The sequence below is a fragment of the Ipomoea nil genome, unplaced genomic scaffold, assembly GCF_001879475.1.
Source record: "Ipomoea nil cultivar Tokyo-kokei standard unplaced genomic scaffold, Asagao_1.1 scaffold3162, whole genome shotgun sequence".
Taxonomy (NCBI): domain Eukaryota; kingdom Viridiplantae; phylum Streptophyta; class Magnoliopsida; order Solanales; family Convolvulaceae; genus Ipomoea; species Ipomoea nil.
Window position 1 is genome coordinate 1,965,415 of NW_017619590.1, and position 21,117 is coordinate 1,986,531.

A 21,117-nucleotide genomic window follows, 5' to 3' on the forward strand; every position below is an offset into this window, starting at 1 on the left:
GCTACAAGGAACTGTTTTTATGCTGGCTTTGCTGCTCAAAGAAATTTTGCTAAGGTGAATCCTCTGCTTGGTTACTATCTTTTGATTTTTAAAGCAATTTGTCTGGTCTACAATACCTTTATAATGATTCTATTTCAGTTGATTATTTTCCACATTTCTTGTAGTTCTGAGATATAAGGTAGTTGTGTGAACTTGCTTTTTCTAAGGTTTCTCTAATGGCAAGTAATTGCTAAGGGTGAAGCACAGGGTATGGTGAGCAAGGGCATTGGAATTATGCTCGAAATAGCACTTGCCAACTACACAAGTTCTTCTGCGCCTCTTGCTCTTGCTTCTTTTGGCGTGATAACTTGGATTCACATGTTCTGTAATCTAAAATCATATCAGTCCATTCAGCTAAGGACTTTAAATCCTTACTGTGCAAGTAATATCTTTTTTCCTTTACTTTCATTGGGTTTGATATTGTATCGTCCATTAGTAACATGCTGCAAAAAAATTCCTGCATACAAATCTGGCAAATGACATTGTAGTTTTGTATTGACTTTCAATTGATTTTACGGTGGTGTGGGTGGTTCCCTTTATATTGTTAAAGTTTTCCCTTGATTTGTTGCTTTCAATACGGTTAAGTTCTCTCAAGGAGGATCGCTTATTAGTACTTTTATGTGGTCTTACTGTAACACCCCAGATTTTTAAGATATTTAAAACTTATAATAAAGGTAGAATCTTATTAAATCCCAAGATATAAATACAAACGTACGGGGTGCTATGCCACACCTGGGCTAGAGAACCCAGGTGCACAGGCTGTCTAACTAGTATCCATTGAAACACAATGCATAATATGGCGCGCAGGCCGAAAAGGGAAATTAATCTACTTCTACGTTCCAGTTCTAGCGCGCTCCAGTGCTCTAGTCCTCTGTGCCTGAAAACCAACTATATCTGTTCAGCGAGAGATGCTGGTAACCCACTCCAACGCGTTGAAATACAATACATATAGAGATATATATATAGATATACGAAAACCATTTTGAGCATGAAGATATGTCCTACGAACTCTAGCTTTAAAACCGGGAATGACTCGACAGATAAGGCCAGACACAAGCAGCAGTTATAACGAGCATATGCAGTTCACAACAGATAAGGCAGATAAGGCAAAGCATAAACAATGATCATAACCCAACATGAACAATCCCCAATATAAATCCCATAGTCACATCCCCCAAGACACTCGTAATCACAACTCGTCCATGTCACAACACATAACACACTTTGTTGGCGCCACAGGACCAATCGCATGCCCATACATGAGGGTCAGCGCATATAGCTCTGACACGGCCCCGCAGCACCCTGCCCCGTATCGCAACACGGAGGGGTCGATCGCAACCGGCCGATGAACCGCAGCTCATCATAGTGTTTGATCGCAACCAAACAGTGGACCGCAGCCCAAGAGAATGTCATCTGACCGCAGCCAGGAAAAAGGACGAACCGCAGCTCGTATAGAAACGTTTGATCGCAACCAAACGGTGGACCGCAGCCCAAGAGTATCAATCTGACCGCAGCCAGCTTCTGAACCGCAGCTCAGGATAACCAATCCGATCGCAACCGAATTGGGGTAACACACACACATAACACATAGCAAGCACATGCAACCCACATTACACATTAGGAAGGGGGAGAAAACGTATAACAAAACCTATGCGTGATCCATCACATACTAAGAATAGTCCTAAGGGATTCATACTTCTACCGCCTAGGTCAACGGGGTACCAATTCAACTAGCATGCAATATAATAGACTCATAAACCTACAAACGGTACTCGAAACATCAAACTAGACATAGGCACGATAAACGGAGTCCGTTGGGACACCACGGGGAACGGGGGAACATCAAACAGGGAAGCCGAGATCCCAAGGTGGGATAATTTCCAGCGGGTAGCCGGTGGGTGGAGGGCCGTTGTGGAACCCGAAACCATGCTTAGACACTTTACAACGCAATTAACGACAACACGTAGACAATTAACGAATCAAATACAAGAAACGAACGGCACATAACCTATCATGCTTTTCTAAATATAATCAACACCCAAACATGCGATTTCCCCACCCGATAATCCAAGAATAAGATCATACGATACAACCTAGGGTTCTAATCACTTTTATATCAACAAGAATACGGTTCGTCTTCTAATTGCAAGATTCGGTAAGAATAACACATAAGCATCAAGAACATCACACAATTATCAGGAACAACACATAATCATCAAGAACTCCACATAATTATCAAGAACACCATAATTATCAAGAATCTCCCAATATCAAGATTATCAAGATCCCCCATGGGATCATCACATCAATTACCAATAATAATCATCATAACTTGCCAATACACAATAATATGGGGAAACCCTAAGGGGGAATTATAACTATGAAAATAGGTTTTGTTGAGACATGGGTTACCTCTTAGCCTTAATTAATTCCTTGGCTATGAAGGATCTTTCTTTAAGCTTCCTTGCTTTCTTGATTTCTCCTAAGGGGATTCTTGGAGCTCTTTTGGGGTGGTGGGGCGTTAATCTTGTGGGGAGTTCTAGGTGCCTCTTAAGTCCCCTATTTATATATTTAGGAGTCCTAATTAGGAACTAATATTATAGGTTTGCTAATTCTATTCCTTTTGGAACTAAGGATTGGGCTTAGGGGTTGGGTTTATATATGAGGGCCCATGGACTATGGTGGGCCTTTTTCCCTAGTTAATCATTATAATTTATTCTTTCTCTTGGGCTATTGATTGATTAACTAATTGGTTTTAGGGGCCGTAACACGGGGTGTTACACTCTCCCCCCCTTACAAGGGGCTTCGTCCCCGAAGCCCGGTGTTATAGTCCATCCTTTCACCCCTAGACACCTCGTAGCTCGGCCTCCTGATTAGGGTTGCGGCCTTACGTTTGTCTTGGCTTGGGGTAGGCTGAACTTTTGATGGTGTTGTGATAGAGAAGTTTTCGGTTGTACCTCGGTTTCCTGCGCTGGAACTGGGTGCACCGCGAGTGACCAAGGCGGCCTCGATTGCTGCTACTCTTTGATCGAGTGCGCGTGTGGTGCGAATCAAGGATGAGAACCCTTCTTCTATGATTTGATTCTGCCGGTCGAGCTGTGCGAGTATGCGTTCGTTGACCGAACCCTCGTCTTGTCCCCTCGGGTTCCCTCCTGGCTGTGGGTGCACTGATGGGTTAGGCCCGTCTTCCTCCTCTTGTCCCTCATTTCCCTCCGTACCTCCGCAATCTTGCATGGCTCGCTTGAGCTTTTTGTTGGAGATGTCCAACCGATCAACCAATTCCCTACGTTCCTCCTCGAGTTTTTGGCAAATTTCTTCGAGGGTGAGATAGTGTCCTCCTTCGGTGTAGTAGATGTCGTTGCGGCGGAGGTTTTGGGCATTGAAAACCATGCCATTGGCGGTTTTGACCTCGGTGTGGCTTAGGTCTACACCCTTTTTCTCCATGATCCAACTTAGGATCATCCCGTAGGGTAGGCTAAGCCGGTTGCTTGTCTTGCAGAACTCTATGTGCTTTAGCATGAGTGCCGGCAGATTGAACTTGATTTTATGTTTTAGGAGATACGCAAAGGTGCACTCTAAGCTCCCCACATCCTTGCTCTTGTTATTGGTGGGCAAGAGGCTATCGGTTACAATCATAACCAATATCTTTTGCTCTGCCGATAGCCACTCTCGGTTTGGTCGAGTGGCCGAGGTGAACCCGTCCTCTTTCCCGAGTAAGTACCCGAGATAGTCCTTGTATCCCGTAGTTTGGGTATCAATCCACCCCTTTCGGTCATAGTTAGACACACCCATGGTGGTCAATTTCAAGAGCTTGGCCAACCGGCCTTCGGAAAGCACAATTTCCTTGCCACGGACCTTGGTGGCGATCTCTATCTTGTCACCCCGTTTGGTGGCCACAAGGTGTTGATAGAACTCCTTCACCAATTCGGGGTATGTATCCCCCTTGATGGTGAGGTATGCATCTAGGAACCCTTGGTGTTTAAGCATATCAACCAATTCCGGAGAGAATTGGTCGGGTTCGAGTGCTTTACCTCCGATTACGGTGTAATCGGCGTTGCTCCACTCCGGGGTGCGGATTCCGAGGGGTTTCTTTGGCATCGTGATGCTCGTTTGATGGTGATGTTTGCTGGCGATTTTTCCGGCGAGGCGGTGCTGCGACGGCGGTCGTCGTTCGGCCGGTGGCGGCTATCGGTGGGGGGTGGCGTTCGAGTGGCTGCCGGATTTTGCTTGGGTGGGGTGGTGGTGTGCGTGAGAGGCAATGGAGGGGAGAGGTGGGAAGGAAGAAGGAGAGGAAGAAGAAGAAGGGTTTTTTATTTGGGGGTTTTGTGGGTTTTGGGGACTTGGAGGGGTTTAACAAGGGAGTATTCCCTTGAGGTTTCAAGAAACACTCATGGCTTAGTGGTTAGGGGCTTGGACTTGTAAATAGGAAGTCTAGGGTTTAATTCCTAATGGTGACATTAGGTATTTCTTGATGGTATGGTTTTTGTCCATTTCCTTGTTTCGTCCTTTAGTGGGGGAAGGGTTGGGTTGATGGTGTAACTTGTGCTTTACCTCCGTAGTGGAATTGAAATTCGATCAAAATCTTTATTCATAATACTTTCGAAATAGCTAAGCTAAATAAGTGGTCTTTATGACACGGGGGGTGGTTACAAGGGGTGTGATGGTTTATCCTAGACAGAGCTCGTTTTCTGGATTTTCTTCTGTGGGATCCGTATGGTCCTCGTCCTCCGGGATTGGGTTTCCCCCTTCTAGGTCCTCTTCATTTCCGAGGTTGGCTTGAGTGTGGCTCATAACGAATACCTTTCCGGGAGTGCCATAACTTCCTTGATGACCGGTGCCCCCGTGTTGGCCCACGGTGGCGGGGCGCGGTCTTTGGGGTCGAGTGCACTGGAAGGCCTTGTGCCCCTCCTCTCTGCAGTTGAAGCATCGCCAGGGGTTGCCCGCGCAATCCTTGCCCCTGTGGCTTTTGTTGCATCTCGGGCAAGGGAAGCTTCTTGGATTAGCTTCGTTGTTTCCCAGGGGCGGTCTTTGGTTGGTCGGGTTGTTCGACCTTGTGCCGGTGTCGTTTCTCGTTCTTTTCACTGGCGGTGCCCCACTTCCGGTGTTTCTTCTTCGTATTTGTTCCTGAACTCCGCGTTGGAGTAGTTGGATCCGATAGAGATTCGCGGCACTGGAGTAAGCCTCGCTGAGGGTCCGAGGTCTGCTTACCACTAGCGCCTTTCGAGCTTCGAAGTTGAGGCCCGACACGAATCTCTCTATCTTGGTTACCTCGGTGGGGACTAGCTCTGGCGCGAAGCGTGCCAGCTCGAGGAATCGTTTATGGTATTCTACGACGGTGGCCGTTCCTTGTTTTAGATGAAGGAACTCTTCGTACATGGATGCTTTTACGTGGGTTGGATAGAATCTCTCTCGTAGTCGTGTCTTGAGGTTCTCCCAATTGTACCCCGGTTCTTGTTGATAAGTGGGTCCCTCGTGGATCCACCAGAGATCGGCCTCGTGCCCGAAGTAGAACGAGGCTATCTCTACGCGGCGTTCCTCCGGGCATTCTACTACCCCAAAAATCTTGTCAAGGGTTCGGATCCATTCTTCTAGGACCGCGGGATCCTCATCTCCCGAAAACGTGGGTGGTCGGTGATTTGAAACTTGTCGGGCGACGTCTAAGTTTGCGTTTGATGGAGGTGGTGGGGGCCTGTTGTTGCGAAGGGTCGCGTCACTTAGTGCCTGTGCGACTTGTGTCAGCTGTCGTAGGGTTTGGGTCAAGGGGTCGTCTGTGGCGGGCTCTGGAGTTCTTGACTGCCTTCTGTTTGGTGCCATGCTATCGTCTTTCTGGTCAGTGTTTATAAGAACGTTAAATTAGAGTCTGACGTACTTCTTATGAAGTGATAAGTGGGGAAGGGTTTTAGAATGAGGAAGGGTAAAGTGTAGAGAAGTTATGTGTAGGTTTCACAATCTCACCGCGCGTCCTAAGATTCCTGAGTCCTATGTTCCTAGGTACCTAGAGTTCAAGCCTAATATCCTAAAGTCCGGCCTTAAGAGTCTTTTCCTAGGGTCAAACTTAGGCTCTGATACCAACTGTAACACCCCAGATTTTTAAGATATTTAAAACTTATAATAAAGGTAGAATCTTATTAAATCCCAAGATATAAATACAAGCGTACGGGGTGCTATGCCACACCTGGGCTAGAGAAACCAGGTGCACAGGCTGTCTAACTAGTATCCATTGAAACACAATGCATAATATGGCGCGCAGGCCGAAAAGGGAAACTAATCTACTTCTACGTTCCAGTTCTAGCGCGCTCTAGTGCTCTAGTCCTCTGTGCCTGAAAGCCAAATATATCTGTTCAGCGAGAGATGCTGGTAACCCACTCCAACGCGTTGAAATACAATACATATAGAGATATATATATATATATATAGATATACGAAAACCATTTTGAGCATGAAGATATGTCCTACGAACTCTAGCTTTAAAATCGGGAATGACTCGACAGATAAGGCCAGACACAAGCAGCAGTTATAACGAGCATATGCAGTTCACAACAGATAAGGCAGATAAGGCAAAGCATAAACAATGATCATAACCCAACATGAACAATCCCCAATATAAATCCCATAGTCACATTCCCCAAGACACTCGTAATCACAACTCGTCCATGTCACAACACATAACACACTTTGTTGGCGCCACAGGACCAATCGCATGCCCATACATGAGGGTCAGCGCATATAGCTCTAACACGGCCCCGCAGCACCCTGCCCCGTATCGCAACACGGAGGGGTCGATCGCAACCAACCGATGAACCGCAGCACATCATAGTGTTTGATCGCAACCAAACAGTGGACCGCAGCCCAAGAGAATGTCATCTGACCGCAGCCAGGAAAAAGGACGAACCGCAGCTCGTATAGAAACGTTTGATCGCAACCAAACGGTGGACCGCAGCCCAAGAGTATCAATCTGACCGCAGCCAGCTTCTGAACCGCAGCTCAGGATAACCAATCCGATCGCAACCGAATTGGGGTAACAAACACACATAACACATAACAAGCACATGCAACCCACATTACACATTAGGAAGGGGGAGAAAACGTATAACAAAACCTATGCGTGATCCATCACATACTAAGAATAGTCCTAAGGGATTCATACTTCTACCGCCTAGGTCAACGGGGTACCAATTCAACTAGCATGCAATATAATAGACTCATAAACCTACGAACGGTACTCGAAACATCAAACTAGACATAGGCACGATAAACGGAGTCCGTTGGGACATCACGGGGAACGGGGGAACATCAAACAGGGAAGCCGAGATCCCAAGGTGGGATAATTTCCAGCGGGTAGCCGGTGGGTGGGGGGCCACCCGCCGGCTGTCCGCCGGACTTTACTGTTCCGGGCAGCGGGTCGCCGGCGGGCAACTGCCTGCCTGCCGGCCACCCGCTGCCGGGCGGTGTTTCACGGCCGTGGGTAGGTGGCGGGTCCCCTACCCCCCACTGACTCTTTTCACACACTTTACGCCCCAGGAACCGTTGTGGAACCCGAAACCATGCTTAGACACTTTACAACGCAATTAACGACAACACGTAGACAATTAACGAATCAAATACAAGAAACGAACGGCACATAACCTATCATGCTTTTCTAAATATAATCAACACCCAAACATGCGATTTCCCCACCCGATAATCCAAGAATAAGATCATACGATACAACCTAGGGTTCTAATCACTTTTATATCAACAAGAATACGGTTCGTCTTCTAATTGCAAGATTCGGTAAGAATAACACATAAGCATCAAGAACATCACACAATTATCAGGAACAACACATAATCATCAAGAACTCCATATAATTATCAAGAACACCATAATTATCAAGAATCTCCCAATATCAAGATTATCAAGATCCCCCATGGGATCATCACATCAATTACCAATAATAATCATCATAACTTGCCAATACACAATAATATGGGGAAACCCTAAGGGGGAATTATAACTATGAAAATAGGTTTTGTTGAGACATGGGTTACCTCTTAGCCTTAATTAATTCCTTGGCTATGAAGGATCTTTCTTTAAGCTTCCTTGCTTTCTTGATTTCTCCTAAGGGGATTCTTGGAGCTCTTTTGGGGTGGTGGGGCGTTAATCTTGTGGGGAGTTCTAGGTGCCTCTTAAGTCCCCTATTTATATATTTAGGAGTCCTAATTAGGAACTAATATTATAGGTTTGCTAATTCTATTCCTTTTGGAACTAAGGATTGGGCTTAGGGGTTGGGTTTATATACGAGGGCCCATGGACTATGGTGGGCCTTTTTCCCTAGTTAATCATTATAATTTATTCTTTCTCTTGGGCTATTGATTGATTAACTAATTGGTTTTAGGGGCCGTAACACGGGGTGTTACACTTACAGGTTTAGATTTTAGTGAATAACTGCTTAGTGGCTTAGTTCCTTCTGTTGAGGAGGTGAACAATGAGGAGCCACTTTTTCCTGTCTTTCCGGCTTTATGTTTGAAGCCAGCATATGAGGCAAGTAAGTTATTTTTCATTTAAACTCAACTGCACTTGCCTAAGGGTAATCATATGCATAGTTTGCCTAAGCTACATTGAATATTTTATTTCTTGGAGCTTGGGTACCAACTCTCTGATGGTAGTTTTTCTGGTATGAGTCTTAGGCACAAGCAGAGGATCTTCCCAAGAAGCCAAAAATGCAGCTGCTCAACTTGTGGATAGGTTACAACTGGATTCTAGACTATCTGACATTGTTAAAAGTAAGGAAGATGCGCTTGCACCACTTGAAGGTTATATACTCGCAGAACATGAAGGCAGATTCTGTGTAAGAAAATAAAGGTTTTGCTTTATTTCCCAATTTTCTTGCTCACTAATATTGTTAGATATGTTCCTTCATTTTTCTTTCCCTAATTTTAAATTAACTTCTTGCTGTTTGACTCATTTGTTTATGGCACGTGATAGCTCTGCTGACATATGGAGTGTTGGTTGTATTGTTATTGAGATGGCCACTGGAAGGCCTCCATGGAGCCAACAATATCAGGAGGTATAAATGATTGTCTTCTCACTCTATTATTCACTAACTAGAATATATATATTAACGTAAACTATGAGACTTAATATGTGCTGAAGTCGAAGATTTCTTGCTAAAATGTTTACAGAAGTATGCCTTAATATTCTATACATTATGAGACTACTATTTTAGATGCCTTGCAAATATACCTGATTTACAGAAGTATGCCTTAGGAATATGTGATTTTGTAACTTTTGAGGTCACTTATAATCCAAAATGTTAGGTTACTCTCTTTCCCCAAAACCCGTTGAATGGAGCTCATGAGATTCAGAGTTTTTGTCTCTGCCATACCGAGTAAGTATCTCTCTTGAAGGGCATTTGCTAACAATTATCTCCTGAAAGATGATAGTTAAGCTAACAAGTGCTGTGGATTTTTTGGACTTCTTTGTTGTCAGGTTTGTCACCTGCCTTGCCTTTGTTTGCAATCCGGATTTTCCACAGGGTTTTTTTTTTTTGTCTCGGGGGATGGTGATTCAACTGTGAGTGAAAGTGGCCGATCCAAGATATTGCATTATTGAATGTTTATATTAAGTATATTAGGATACCACTATCCTAAGCACAATCCTATGTGGTTGATAAAGGTTATCACAATATTACATCTTAAGTAGTTTATTTTAATTGTTAACATTTAGAATTTGTAGTAAAATGTTATTAGAATTGAAATTTTAGATTGGTGTATTTTAGTTGATAGAATTGGTGTGTAGTATACATCTTAAATCGATTAATGTTGAAATATATTATTTGGTAGTTATGCTGGGATGTACAGGAAAATATTGGTAGTTTTATAAAAAAAAAAAAAAATTTTTTTTTTACTATACGCGTCAAAAGTTCATAAACTTTGGACGCATATAGTATTTTTTAAAAAATGAATAAACACTATACGCGTCCAAAGTTCACGAACTTTGGACGCGAATTATCATTTTTCGCGTCCAAAGTAATTAAGGCTAAGAGGCAACCCATGTGTCAACAAAACCTATTTTCCTTGCTATAATCTTCTTCTTTGGCTCATTTGATATGCAATTCCATGCTTGTGTCTTGATAAAGCTTTTTATGATGATTATGAGATAATCTTGATGTTGATGAGATAATCTTGATGTTTATGTGATCTTGATAATCTTGATGTTCTTGATATTTATTTGTTGATCTTGATAATCTTGATGTTTTTGATTTTAATATGACTAGAGCCCTAGGGTTAAATCGTGGATTTCGTATGGTGATATTCTTGGTATATTTGGGCGGGATTTTGCATGTTCAAGTATTGAGTCTTGATTATGTTTAGAAGTCATGTTAGGATGTATTTAATGTGATTCTTGGTTTCAATCCATTACTTGATTACGTGGTGTCGTCGTTCGTTTTTAAATCTGTCTGGACATGGTTTCGGGTTCCACGAAAGATCCCGGGACCAAATTATTACATAAGAGTCAGTGGGGGGTAGGTGGGGGTAAGGGGGACACGCCACCTACCCGCTGCCCCAAAGAGGCTGCCGGCAGCGGGCAGGCGACTGCCCGCCGGGCACCCGCTGCCCAGTATAGCGCCGCCGGCCACCCGCTAGTTTCCCAAGGTGGAATTGGTGGTTTTCCCCGTTTGATGTTTCCCCGTGCCCCGTGGTGTCCCGTTGGACCCCGTTTGTCGTTCCTGAGTCTAGTTTGAGGTTTCGGGTACCGTTCGTAGGATAAAAGAGTCTTGTGTATTGCATGCCAATCGAATTGGTATCCCATTGGCCTAGGTGAAAGATGTATGAACCCCTTAGGCTTATTCCTAGCAATGTGGTTGACCACGCATAAGTTTTATATACGTGTTTTCCCCTCCCTATGTGTTAATGTGGGTTGCATGTTCTTGGCTATGTGTTATGTGTGCATGATACCCCAACTGGTTGCGATCAATTGGCTATATGGGCAGTTGGATGGGTTGAGAACCATCGGCTGTTAACCAGGCCAGTTGCGGTCGGTCAGGTATATAAGAGTTCCACGAAAGATCCCGGGTTCTGGACATGTATAATATATATAGGGCTGCGGTCCACCGTTTGGTTGCGATCAAACGTTATAAATGAGCTGCGGTTCATAATCTGGTTGCGATCAGAAATACACACTATTCGGGTTGCGGTCCACCGTTTTGTTGCGATGAAACGTTACTATATGAGCTGCGGTTCATCGATTGGTTGCGATCAATCCCCTCGTGTTGCGGTACGAGGCAGGGTGCTTCGGGGCCGTGTCAGAGCTATATGCGCTGACCCTCATGTATGGGCATGCGATTGGTCCTGCGGCTCCACCAAAGTCTGCTTATGTGTTGAGATAATGATTGAATACTGATATGTCTGATGTGGAATAATCTTGTGACCTTAGGGTGTATGCTACTATCATTATATGCATGATTATAACTGATGAATGTGCTTACCCTTACGTGTTGAGTCTATTCTCGGTTTTAAATTAGAGTGTCCTAAGTATTTATATCTTCCGGCTTCAAAATGGTTTCTTTATATATATATATATATATATATATATATATATATATATATATATATATATATATATATATATATATATATATATATATATAAACATATAATAAGTGTTGATGAAGGTTTCATTGATGAAGGCACATATGAGTAGCTCCGGAGCGCGCTAGAGGACCCGAAGCTTAGTTAGTTAGTTTCCTTATCGGCCTGCGTGCCATGATGATGTATTGACACTATTTTGAGGATATTAAGATAGTACAGCCTGTGCATCTGAGTTCTCCGGCTCAGATGTGGCATAGCACCCCAAACACTTATGTTTAGTTATGCTCTGTTTCGATATTTAATGACAGTATTGCCTTTATTTCATAAACATTCAAAGTTTTAAATTTTAGGGGTGTTACATATATTGTGTTTATTTGATAATCTTGATGATCTTGATATTGTGATTGATTATCTATGCGATCTTCGATTTAATTATGTCTTGAGCTTGTCCCTAGGGTTTATATCCTGAATTTTGTATTGTGATGTTCTTGGTATATTTGGGTGGGTTTATGCATGATCGGGTGTTGAGTCTAGCCTAGGACTTGTCTTTAGGGCTTTACAGATAGATTTCTTGATGTTCTTGAGGTTCCGGGTGCTCATGAACCGTTATGTGATTCATGTCGGGTCTTGGCATGTTTAGGAATCATGTTAGATCGTAATTGGAATGATTCTTGGTTTAATCTTCGTTAATTGAATCCGTGATGTTGTTGTTGCGTGTTAGGATGTGTTTACACATGGTTTTGGGTTCCACGAACGAACCGCGAACTGAGATTTTCACCTTCGTACCAGTGGAGGGTAGGTGGGGGGACGAATCCCCGCTACCTACCCGCTGCCCCGGCTACCCAATTCCAGCGGGCAGCCGGTGGCCAGTGGCCTGCCCGCCGACCACCCGTTAGAATCGTGGTTGCCCGCCGGTTCCGTTATACCCTGTTTGACATGTATGAGTCTCGTTTGATGTTTTGAATACCGTTCTAGGTATTTATGTGTAGTACGTGTCGTTGTTGTTATGTCTTGTTTCTTATTGATTGATTATGTGTTAATTGATTGAATGATGATGAGTATCATGGTCATTGCGCAATGATCGGTGTGACTGATGATGACGAGATTGTGATTGGTGGAAATGAATTGTTGGTGGAAAGCTCTACGAGTGCTCGGTTGTCGTGCTAAAGGCACGGACCACCCCTTAGACTAGATGGCTAAAGCATTGGGTCAGGGTATAAGCGTCGCGGTGTCATGTTGGAGCTATATGCACTAACCCATTGGTATTGGTACTAGAGGTATGGACCATACGAATGACACTTCGGTGCTACCATGTTGGTGGACTTGTTGGTGGTTACGGAGTGGGGCATGTAGTTCCTCTGGAGGAATAAGGATGAGGTATAAGGGTGGCCTGGAGGTCTAGGTTGGAACTGAAATAAGGATGGAGTGGAGTGAAAAGGTTGGAACGTGGTATATGGTTGGAAGATGGATTGTGTGACATGATGATTACTTGCTAATTGGTTGTCTTGAATTCCTTTGTTGTCTCTATTTGCTATTTATGAGCCTATCTGCCTATTATGCCTCGTATCGTGTTCTTAGGACGCATGCTAGTCTTTATGATTGTTCTATAATGTTAAGTCTATTGTTGTGTCTTGAGTCTTGATCTTGGATTTAAATTAGAGTCCCGTAAGTTATATATGTATTCCGGTTTCAAAATAATTTTCTTATATTGTACTTAACGCGTTGGAGTGGGTTACCAGCATTATTCGCTGACGGTTGTTACAGCGTATATTTTTCAGGTACAGATTAGTAGCTTCAAAGTGCGCTAGATGGACACGAGGACCTAGCTTAGATAGTTTAGTATTGGTTAGATGCCCTGTGAGCCTTGGATTGTTTCATGGATAATGATCATAGTTTATGCTTGTTTAGTTAGTGTAGCCTGTGCATCTAGGTTCTCAAACCTAGATGTGGCATAGCACCCTGATACTTATGTTGTTAGTTCCGTTTTGTTTGGGTGAATAATGATTGATTTGCCTTTATTTCATAGGTTTTAAATATTTGAAAATTTAGGGGTGTTACAGTTGGTATCAGAGCCTAAGTTCGATCCTAGGATAAGGCCCCTAAGACAAGACTTTAGGACATTAAGTTCGGACTCTAGGTACTTAAGTACATAGGATCTAGGGAAGTTCTCTTTACTCTATTCTGTGCTTAGCTTAAGAGTTTCCCATAATTATAGCGTCAAGGTAAGGATGCGAACCCCTAACTTGTCGCTATGATCGGTGCTGATCCTGTAAACACCGGAATGGCGCCAACGAGGAACCAATCGATGACCCCCAAGCCTCCTACCCAAGATTCGTTAACCCAGAACCTGCAATAGTTGACTCAGGTCGCCCAGACGTTGAGCAACGCCATCCATAATAACAACAACCGACCACCCCCGAACAGGAACCCAGACGTGGCTCGCCAAGTCTCGAGCCATAGCCCACCTACCTTCGCAGGGGAAGAAGATCCTACGACCCTCAAGGAATGGATCCGAACGTTCGACAAGATCTTTGAAGTAGTGGAATGCCTGGAACGACGCCCCGCGGAACTAGCCACGTTCTACTTCAGACATAAGGTTGATCTTTGGTGGGTTCACGAGGGACCTGCCTGTAGACAAAAACCGGGATTCAACTCGGAAACGCTGAAGGCTCGGCTACGGGGACGTTTCTACCTCGCGCATGTAAGGGCAGCCATGTACGAAGAATTCCTCCACCTGAAACAGGGGATAACTACAGTGGTGGAATACCACAAATGATTCTTCGAGCTAGCTCGTTTCGCACCTGAATTTGTACCCACTGAGGCGACTAAAGTAGAGAAGTTTGTGGCGAGTCTCAACTTCGAAACTCGAAAGACTTTAACCGTAAGTAAACCCAGAACCCTCAACGAGGCATACGCTAGCGCCACCGACCTTTACCGAATCTAACTCCTACAACGGGGAGTTTAGGAGCAGATCCGGAAAAGGAGTAACGGAAGTGGGAGACCCCCTGTAAAGAGAACTAGAACGCCAATTAAATGCAAGGAAGTGAAGTAACGCATGAACAACGCCTTTGCTTAATCTTTAGTGTGAGGTAAGTATATCATGTTGACTTGTGAACCCTTTGCCTCAGCTTAAAATATCATTCGCCCTTGAATCCCAGCCTCTCGATATTCCTAGTTGTTGGAACCCTTGCCTCGAATCCTTGGTTATCCTTGAAAGCAATTAAACACCCGTTATGCCTTTACTTACTCTTTGTTGTATCTAATTAATCCTTGGAAACCTTAAATCGTTATGAGCTTGGAATCATTGCCATTGCTCTAATTTTGTATCCCTCTCTTTCGAACCCTTGCTAAAACCCTACAAGTGGTGTAAACTCCTTGCCTTGTCTAAATGGCGTGAAGGTTGATGCTTATTAGGTTGGTGTTAGGATAGTTGTTAAAAAGGACTCGGTGTGTTAAGCAGAGGCGGCGGACGCGTAGAAAGTACCGTGCACTAAGCTTCACTGCAATGAAGATCTTACTTTGGAATGAGGACCTTGATGGTTTTAAGGCACCATAAGAAGTACATGCGACACACAAAATCGCCAAACGTCATGCGGCGTCGAGAGCAGTTAACCAAATGCATTCCAAGAAAGAGAAAGGAATCACTAAGCATTTGTTCACTAAAGGATTAAATGGGACCGGACGACAAGCCAAACTTTAAGAAAGACCAAGAGGGCTTGTCGTTAACCAAGACAAGGAAAAGACAAAGGATTGGATTACAGCCAGCTACCTTATGCAGATTCCAAGATTGCCAACTGTGAACGAGACGTGACCTATTGAGCGATTAGTAAAGGCATGCATGAATCCTTGGGGAAAGGAACCATGGATCACCTCAAGGTGTTGACTTTAGTAAACAACTCAAACCCACGTCTCGTTTCCAAAAAGGTATTATCGATTGCGTTAGTTATGAAGTTACGGTTGAACCCTACAATTCAACCAACTAGGAATGATTGACAAAAAGAAACGTGCAAACCAAGAAGTCGAGTTGAGAACTTGCGCTACGGACTTAAAAAAGCCTCAAATCAAGCCCTAAGGATGGACCGAGTTTCTTACAATCTTGGTTATCGTCCGCATCTTCAAAAGAACTCCTTCAAGATTTTGTAAAGAGCAAGAATACCGACACTTATGGTACAAACCAATTCCAGTCCTTAGCCCTTTGTTTACCTTACTAAAAGTCCCCGAATCCGTGAAGAATAAAGGAGACATCCTTTCCACCCAAGAAGAACAAAATAAGACGACTAGAGTCTAAGGACATTTCTTATCATAAGATTTCGTGCACCCATTCTAAGGTCGTACGTTCAAGGGAAGTGTAGGGAACACTTTGGTAGCAAGACCTCAATTACTTTAAGGATCAAACAAGGAAGTAACACAACTCGTAAGGACCACCAAGTCATTTCGCAACAAGAATCAATAATCGACTGCACTCCAAGAATGAAGGAAGCGTGCTAAGAGCTTTCGCTACTAGAAGCATCACCAAAAAGGCGCAACAACCCAAATTTCGGGAAGGACGTGAGGACGTGCTAAGGATCTCACCTACCAAGGAAGAGATGAAATTCAATAAAACGAGGAAACCAACCCGAAGTCCCTTGATCCTTAAGAAACCCCAACAAGAATCGGGAGTCGAGACCTAAGGATTGACTTTGCTAACCGACTAGGTCAAGACTTTTGGGCATTTTGGGAGAGTATGCATGGAATTCATCACGGGAATTCCTTCAGAAACGGTAAAGATGGATAAGACTTTAGCTTGGGAAGGAAAGATCAACAGGAACCTTAGAGACAGGTAGTGTAACACCCCCGATTTTCATGCCATTTTAAAATCTTAATACGTAACTAACAGATATCATAAACAAAAGCAACAGCGGAAGTCTAATATAAAATTAGGGAAAACCAAGGAGTGTTATGCCACATTCACCTCAACGTGAACGCACAGGCAAGTCTAAACCATCAAAGTAATCTGTTCAACAACTGTGGCACACAGGCCAAAACACTAACTACATTGTCAAAGGAGCTAAACTACCAACGGCTAACGCTCTCGCCATGTCTACTCAGGACCTGTAAAGCACATAAAGAAAGGGGACGACGCCCAGTCAGCGAATATTGCTGGTAACCCATCAATACGCGTTCAATACCATAAGTAGATAGTATAATACAAAATCATTTTCGAAATGGAATACAATATATATCAGTTCAAAACCGTAAAGAGAGAAGTCAACTGCAAAGACTCTATTTCACTCTCAAAAGAACGAGGGAATCAACATCCCAAACAACATCAAGACAAGAACAGCAACAGAACAACTCAACACCGCTCCAGACGTAATCTACTGATCACAAAGCAGAAAACATCACGGCAAAGACAACAAGAATAACAAGTACAACTCGAGGTGTATTCTACTGATCACAAAGTAGAATACCACTCGACATGCTCATCAGAAGAGAATAGACATCCACACATTGGCACTACATGCCACAATGACACTTCATGTCACAAGTTCCAACCTTATGCCCTGTTCCAACTTTATGGCTACCCCCAGCCATATTACAGTTCCAACCTTTACCTCCGAGTGCCACCCTATACTTCCAAGTCCAACCTTTTGCCTCCGGGAACTGTCGTTCCCCCTCCAACAACCGCCAAACAAAACCGCCGAACGCACAGTACACGAGGGTACATTGCAAGATCATATCACAAAACCGCCAAACATGTGAGCTAAACTCACGATAACAAACCACCTAACTCAATTCATGGCCACCACGGGGACCACATCTGTACCTTGGTGATTAATGTCCCATACCATTAATCGTGCAATCCAGGTATAGCCAACACACACATTTCATCACAGGAATCAATCAATGGATCACAACAAATATATGAAACCATACTCAATCAAGGAAGGATCTCAACACAAGTTGTCACCCACCATAGCAAAGAACAAACCGCACACACTAGAATTTCAATATCAAACTAGCATGCTTATCAAACGGGTAAACCAAACATAGTTCCGAAGAACGTACAAGACTCATCATCGTTCAACGAATCACAAGGTTGAACACTTAGCACGATTCAAGACACCAAATCCTACATGGATTCCTAACATACCGTTCTAGGCATACGAAACATCAAGAAGACACTCATATAGCCCAACAAAACAACATCGAGAAGTCAAAACATCAATTACCGAGTCAAAAGAATCACAGGGAACAAATCCCCAAACAACCAACAAGGTGTACCGCGCAGGTTGGGCCACGGGTAGACCTCCACCCATGGTTCCACCCGCGGGAACCATGCCCACAAACCACACGTACCCCGCGGGGTGGGGCGGCAGGTGGTGCCCTACCCGCCGTTCCGCCCGCGGGTACAACCCTGTACCAAAATAATCCCTTCGAGGATTTTCAACACCAAGTCCAAACTCAAGTCCAAAACACCCAAAATCTCACAAAATACAACAACATGACTTGAATCCAAGAAATAGCCAAGCAATGGCATACAAGAATCCTAATAACAAGCTCTAGATATGCATTCTCACAAGACAATGCATCAAAACTCACATTTCATAGCAAAAATCACATGTAGAAGTCAAGAAATCATCATATAGGTAAGAAAATAGGTTTTGTAATGCATGGGTTACCTATTGTAGCCTAAACCTTCACTTTTCACACCCTTAAAGCTTCTCCTAAAGCTCTCCTTCAACTTCAACTTTAAGGCTGGGATTACCCCTGCAATCCCAACCGTTGCAAGATGACATGGAACTTGCCATGTATGCTTTTTTTTTTTTAAATGGTGATTAGGATTGCAAGTTTGCACTACTTGCAAACTTGCAACCGTACAAAAAGCTGCCGCAATTATACTTTTTTTTATTTGTTTTTTTTTTGTTTTTTTTATTTGTTTGTTTTTTTTTGTTTATTTAATTTTGTATCACTTCTTTTATTTTATTTGTTTAGTTTGTTTTGTATTTTGTCATATTAATTTTTTTTATATTTAATACGTAATATTTTTTTTAATAAAATAATATATTAAAAGAGAACATAACATTTCATTGATTTAGAAATACAATGCATACAAATTAATTCCACCATACTTACTCATCTAAAAACTTCTTCATTTGCTTATCGTACAATTGTTTTTGCGTTCCATTCATACTTGATGTATCTAGTTGCATAAGCTGAATGAGAAGTCTATTTTTCTCAGTTTGTTATTGTTGTTGCAGCCTTTCTTCTTGTCGCTTCATATATTGTTTCATGAGGTTTATTTTTTCCATTTCCACATTGACTTGCGTTTCAACTTGCTCAGCCAAACTTTTTGATGATGTTGACTGTGTTGTTGATTGCATTCTTTTTCCTTTCGCCTTAGAAGCGTCCCTTCCCATGGGACGAGATCTAGACCCTCCCACACATGGTGTCTCACTTAGTTGTGAATTTGATGATGAAGATGTGTATTTACCTGACTCCGTATTTTTTGTTCGCTTTGGACGTTCATCTCTGGTTAAGTCAACATCAATGCCACTCCCAGCTAGGTTACACCATTTCTCTTCATTCTTTAGCACTTCCCAAGCATGCAAAAACATAAAATTTTCCTTCTCAATGTCGTGATATAATTCCATGGCCCTATTTTTTTTATCAGCCTCATTTAAGCCACTTTCCCTCCGATGCAAAATCTGTTCATAATAGCCGGCGAATTTTGAAACCGAATGACTTAGCCTCCCCCAACGATTCTGCAATCCCATTTTATTCCTTTTGTCTTGCTCAGGTTGACTTCGGTACAGATTATAAAATTCTACAACGCGATTCCAAAAGCTATTACCAGTTTGATCATTTCCAACTTCAGCATCTTTACTAATGTTGAGCCATGCGCTGCATAACATCATGTCATCCTTATTTGTCCATCGAATTTTCAATATGCCTGGTGGTCGTGTTTCTTGAGGTGTTGGCATTTCTTGAGTGGAGTACGCAGGAAATTCTCGCAAAGGTATATTTGTTGTATGAGTAGGATGAGAAACCCCAGTGGGAGTAAACATTGGAGTAAAACTAGAATATGATGGATGATAGGTTGGGGAACACCTTGAAACAAGTAAGGTAATTGCTGATAATTCACATTGCTTATTCCAGGAATTTAGGGGAATTGAGTGATTGGAGGTTGTGGGTTTTGATTGGCTTCATTAGGGTAATTCTGTGAAAGTAGTGAGAAGTTAAATAATGGATCGCGTGGAGGATCCATTTGATGGTTTCAAAATATTTCGTAAACGAAGAAGGCAAAGGAAGGAAGAAGGCAAATGATGGATGAGGTAATATGCAAGAATGGTGGATTACTTATACGTGGGATGATACAAAACTTTTCTTCAACTTATTATTACATATTCCATACACAAATTTCCTCCACCTAATTATTAGATTCCATACACAAAATTTCTCCACCTAATTATTAGATTTCATACACAAAATTTCTCCACCTAATTATTAGATTCCATTTCTAAATTTACTTCTACGTATGATTATATTCCATACTCAAACTTCTTACAAACTCAGATGATATTTGTACACAAATTTCGTACAGAATTGATGATATTCTCTACCCAAATTTCCTCCAAAAAGTGATGATCCATTATTTATATGTAGGATGATACACAAATTTTCTTAAACTAATTATTATATTCCATACACAAATTTCGTCCACCTAATTATTAGATTCCAAACACAAATTTCCTTTTACGTATGATTATATATTCCATACCCAAAATTCTTACAAACTCAGATGATATTCGATACACAAATTTTCTTCAACTAATAATTATTATATTCTAACTCAGATGATATTCTCTACCACTTCAAGAAATGATGATCCATTATTTAAACGTAGGATGATACACAAATTTCTTACACACTCATTACTCTTTCTTTCATATACTATGGATGATGAGTGGAACTCAATGGGTGATTCTAATTCATTTTATTCTGAATTTTCAACTGGAAATTATGAAAATCCTCACTTCTCTAACTCATCTTCTTCATCCCAAGACCCAGATAATCCTTTTTCCGAGAAAAATATCATTGAGTAGTTCATGGATGATACTCTATCGAACCTAATAAACCTACGACGAGAAGCTATAGAAAATGAGGCCGCATCCTCTCGGCATAGAAGAAGGCCAAGACGGGTCATTGAGAGAAACCGTGAAGAAGCAGATCAACGTTTGTATATTGACTATTTCTCTAATAGTCCAACGTACACCGACAATATATTTCGGCAAAGGTTTCGAATGCGAAGAAATTTATTTCTTCGCATAGTTGAAGGTGTTAAAAATTATGACCAATATTTCCAAAGTTCTATAGATTTTACCGGTAGACAGAGCTTTTCCACACTACAGAAATGTACTGCAGCAATGCGTATGTTAGCGTATGGGAGTTCTGCAGATTCCATTGATGAGAATATACGAATGGGTGAGACCACTATAATGAAGTGTATGAAGAGATTTGTTCA

General features: G+C 42.5%; 1 protein-coding gene across 1 annotated transcript; it reads right to left on the bottom strand.

Moving 5' to 3' along the window:
• Positions 1 to 18,838: 18,838 nt before the first annotated feature.
• On the bottom strand, positions 18,839 to 19,660 carry LOC109167452 (glutathione S-transferase T3-like). The gene has a single exon (XM_019316467.1). It carries the CDS (start codon positions 19,658 to 19,660, stop codon positions 18,839 to 18,841), a length of 822 nt encoding a protein of 273 aa, XP_019172012.1.
• Positions 19,661 to 21,117: the final 1,457 nt, after the last annotated feature.

Excerpts from the sequence above, each read along its gene's own strand:
- LOC109167452 (XM_019316467.1), bottom strand. The coding sequence starts at position 19,660 with ATGTTTACTCCCACTGGGGTTTCTCATCCTACTCATACAACAAATATA.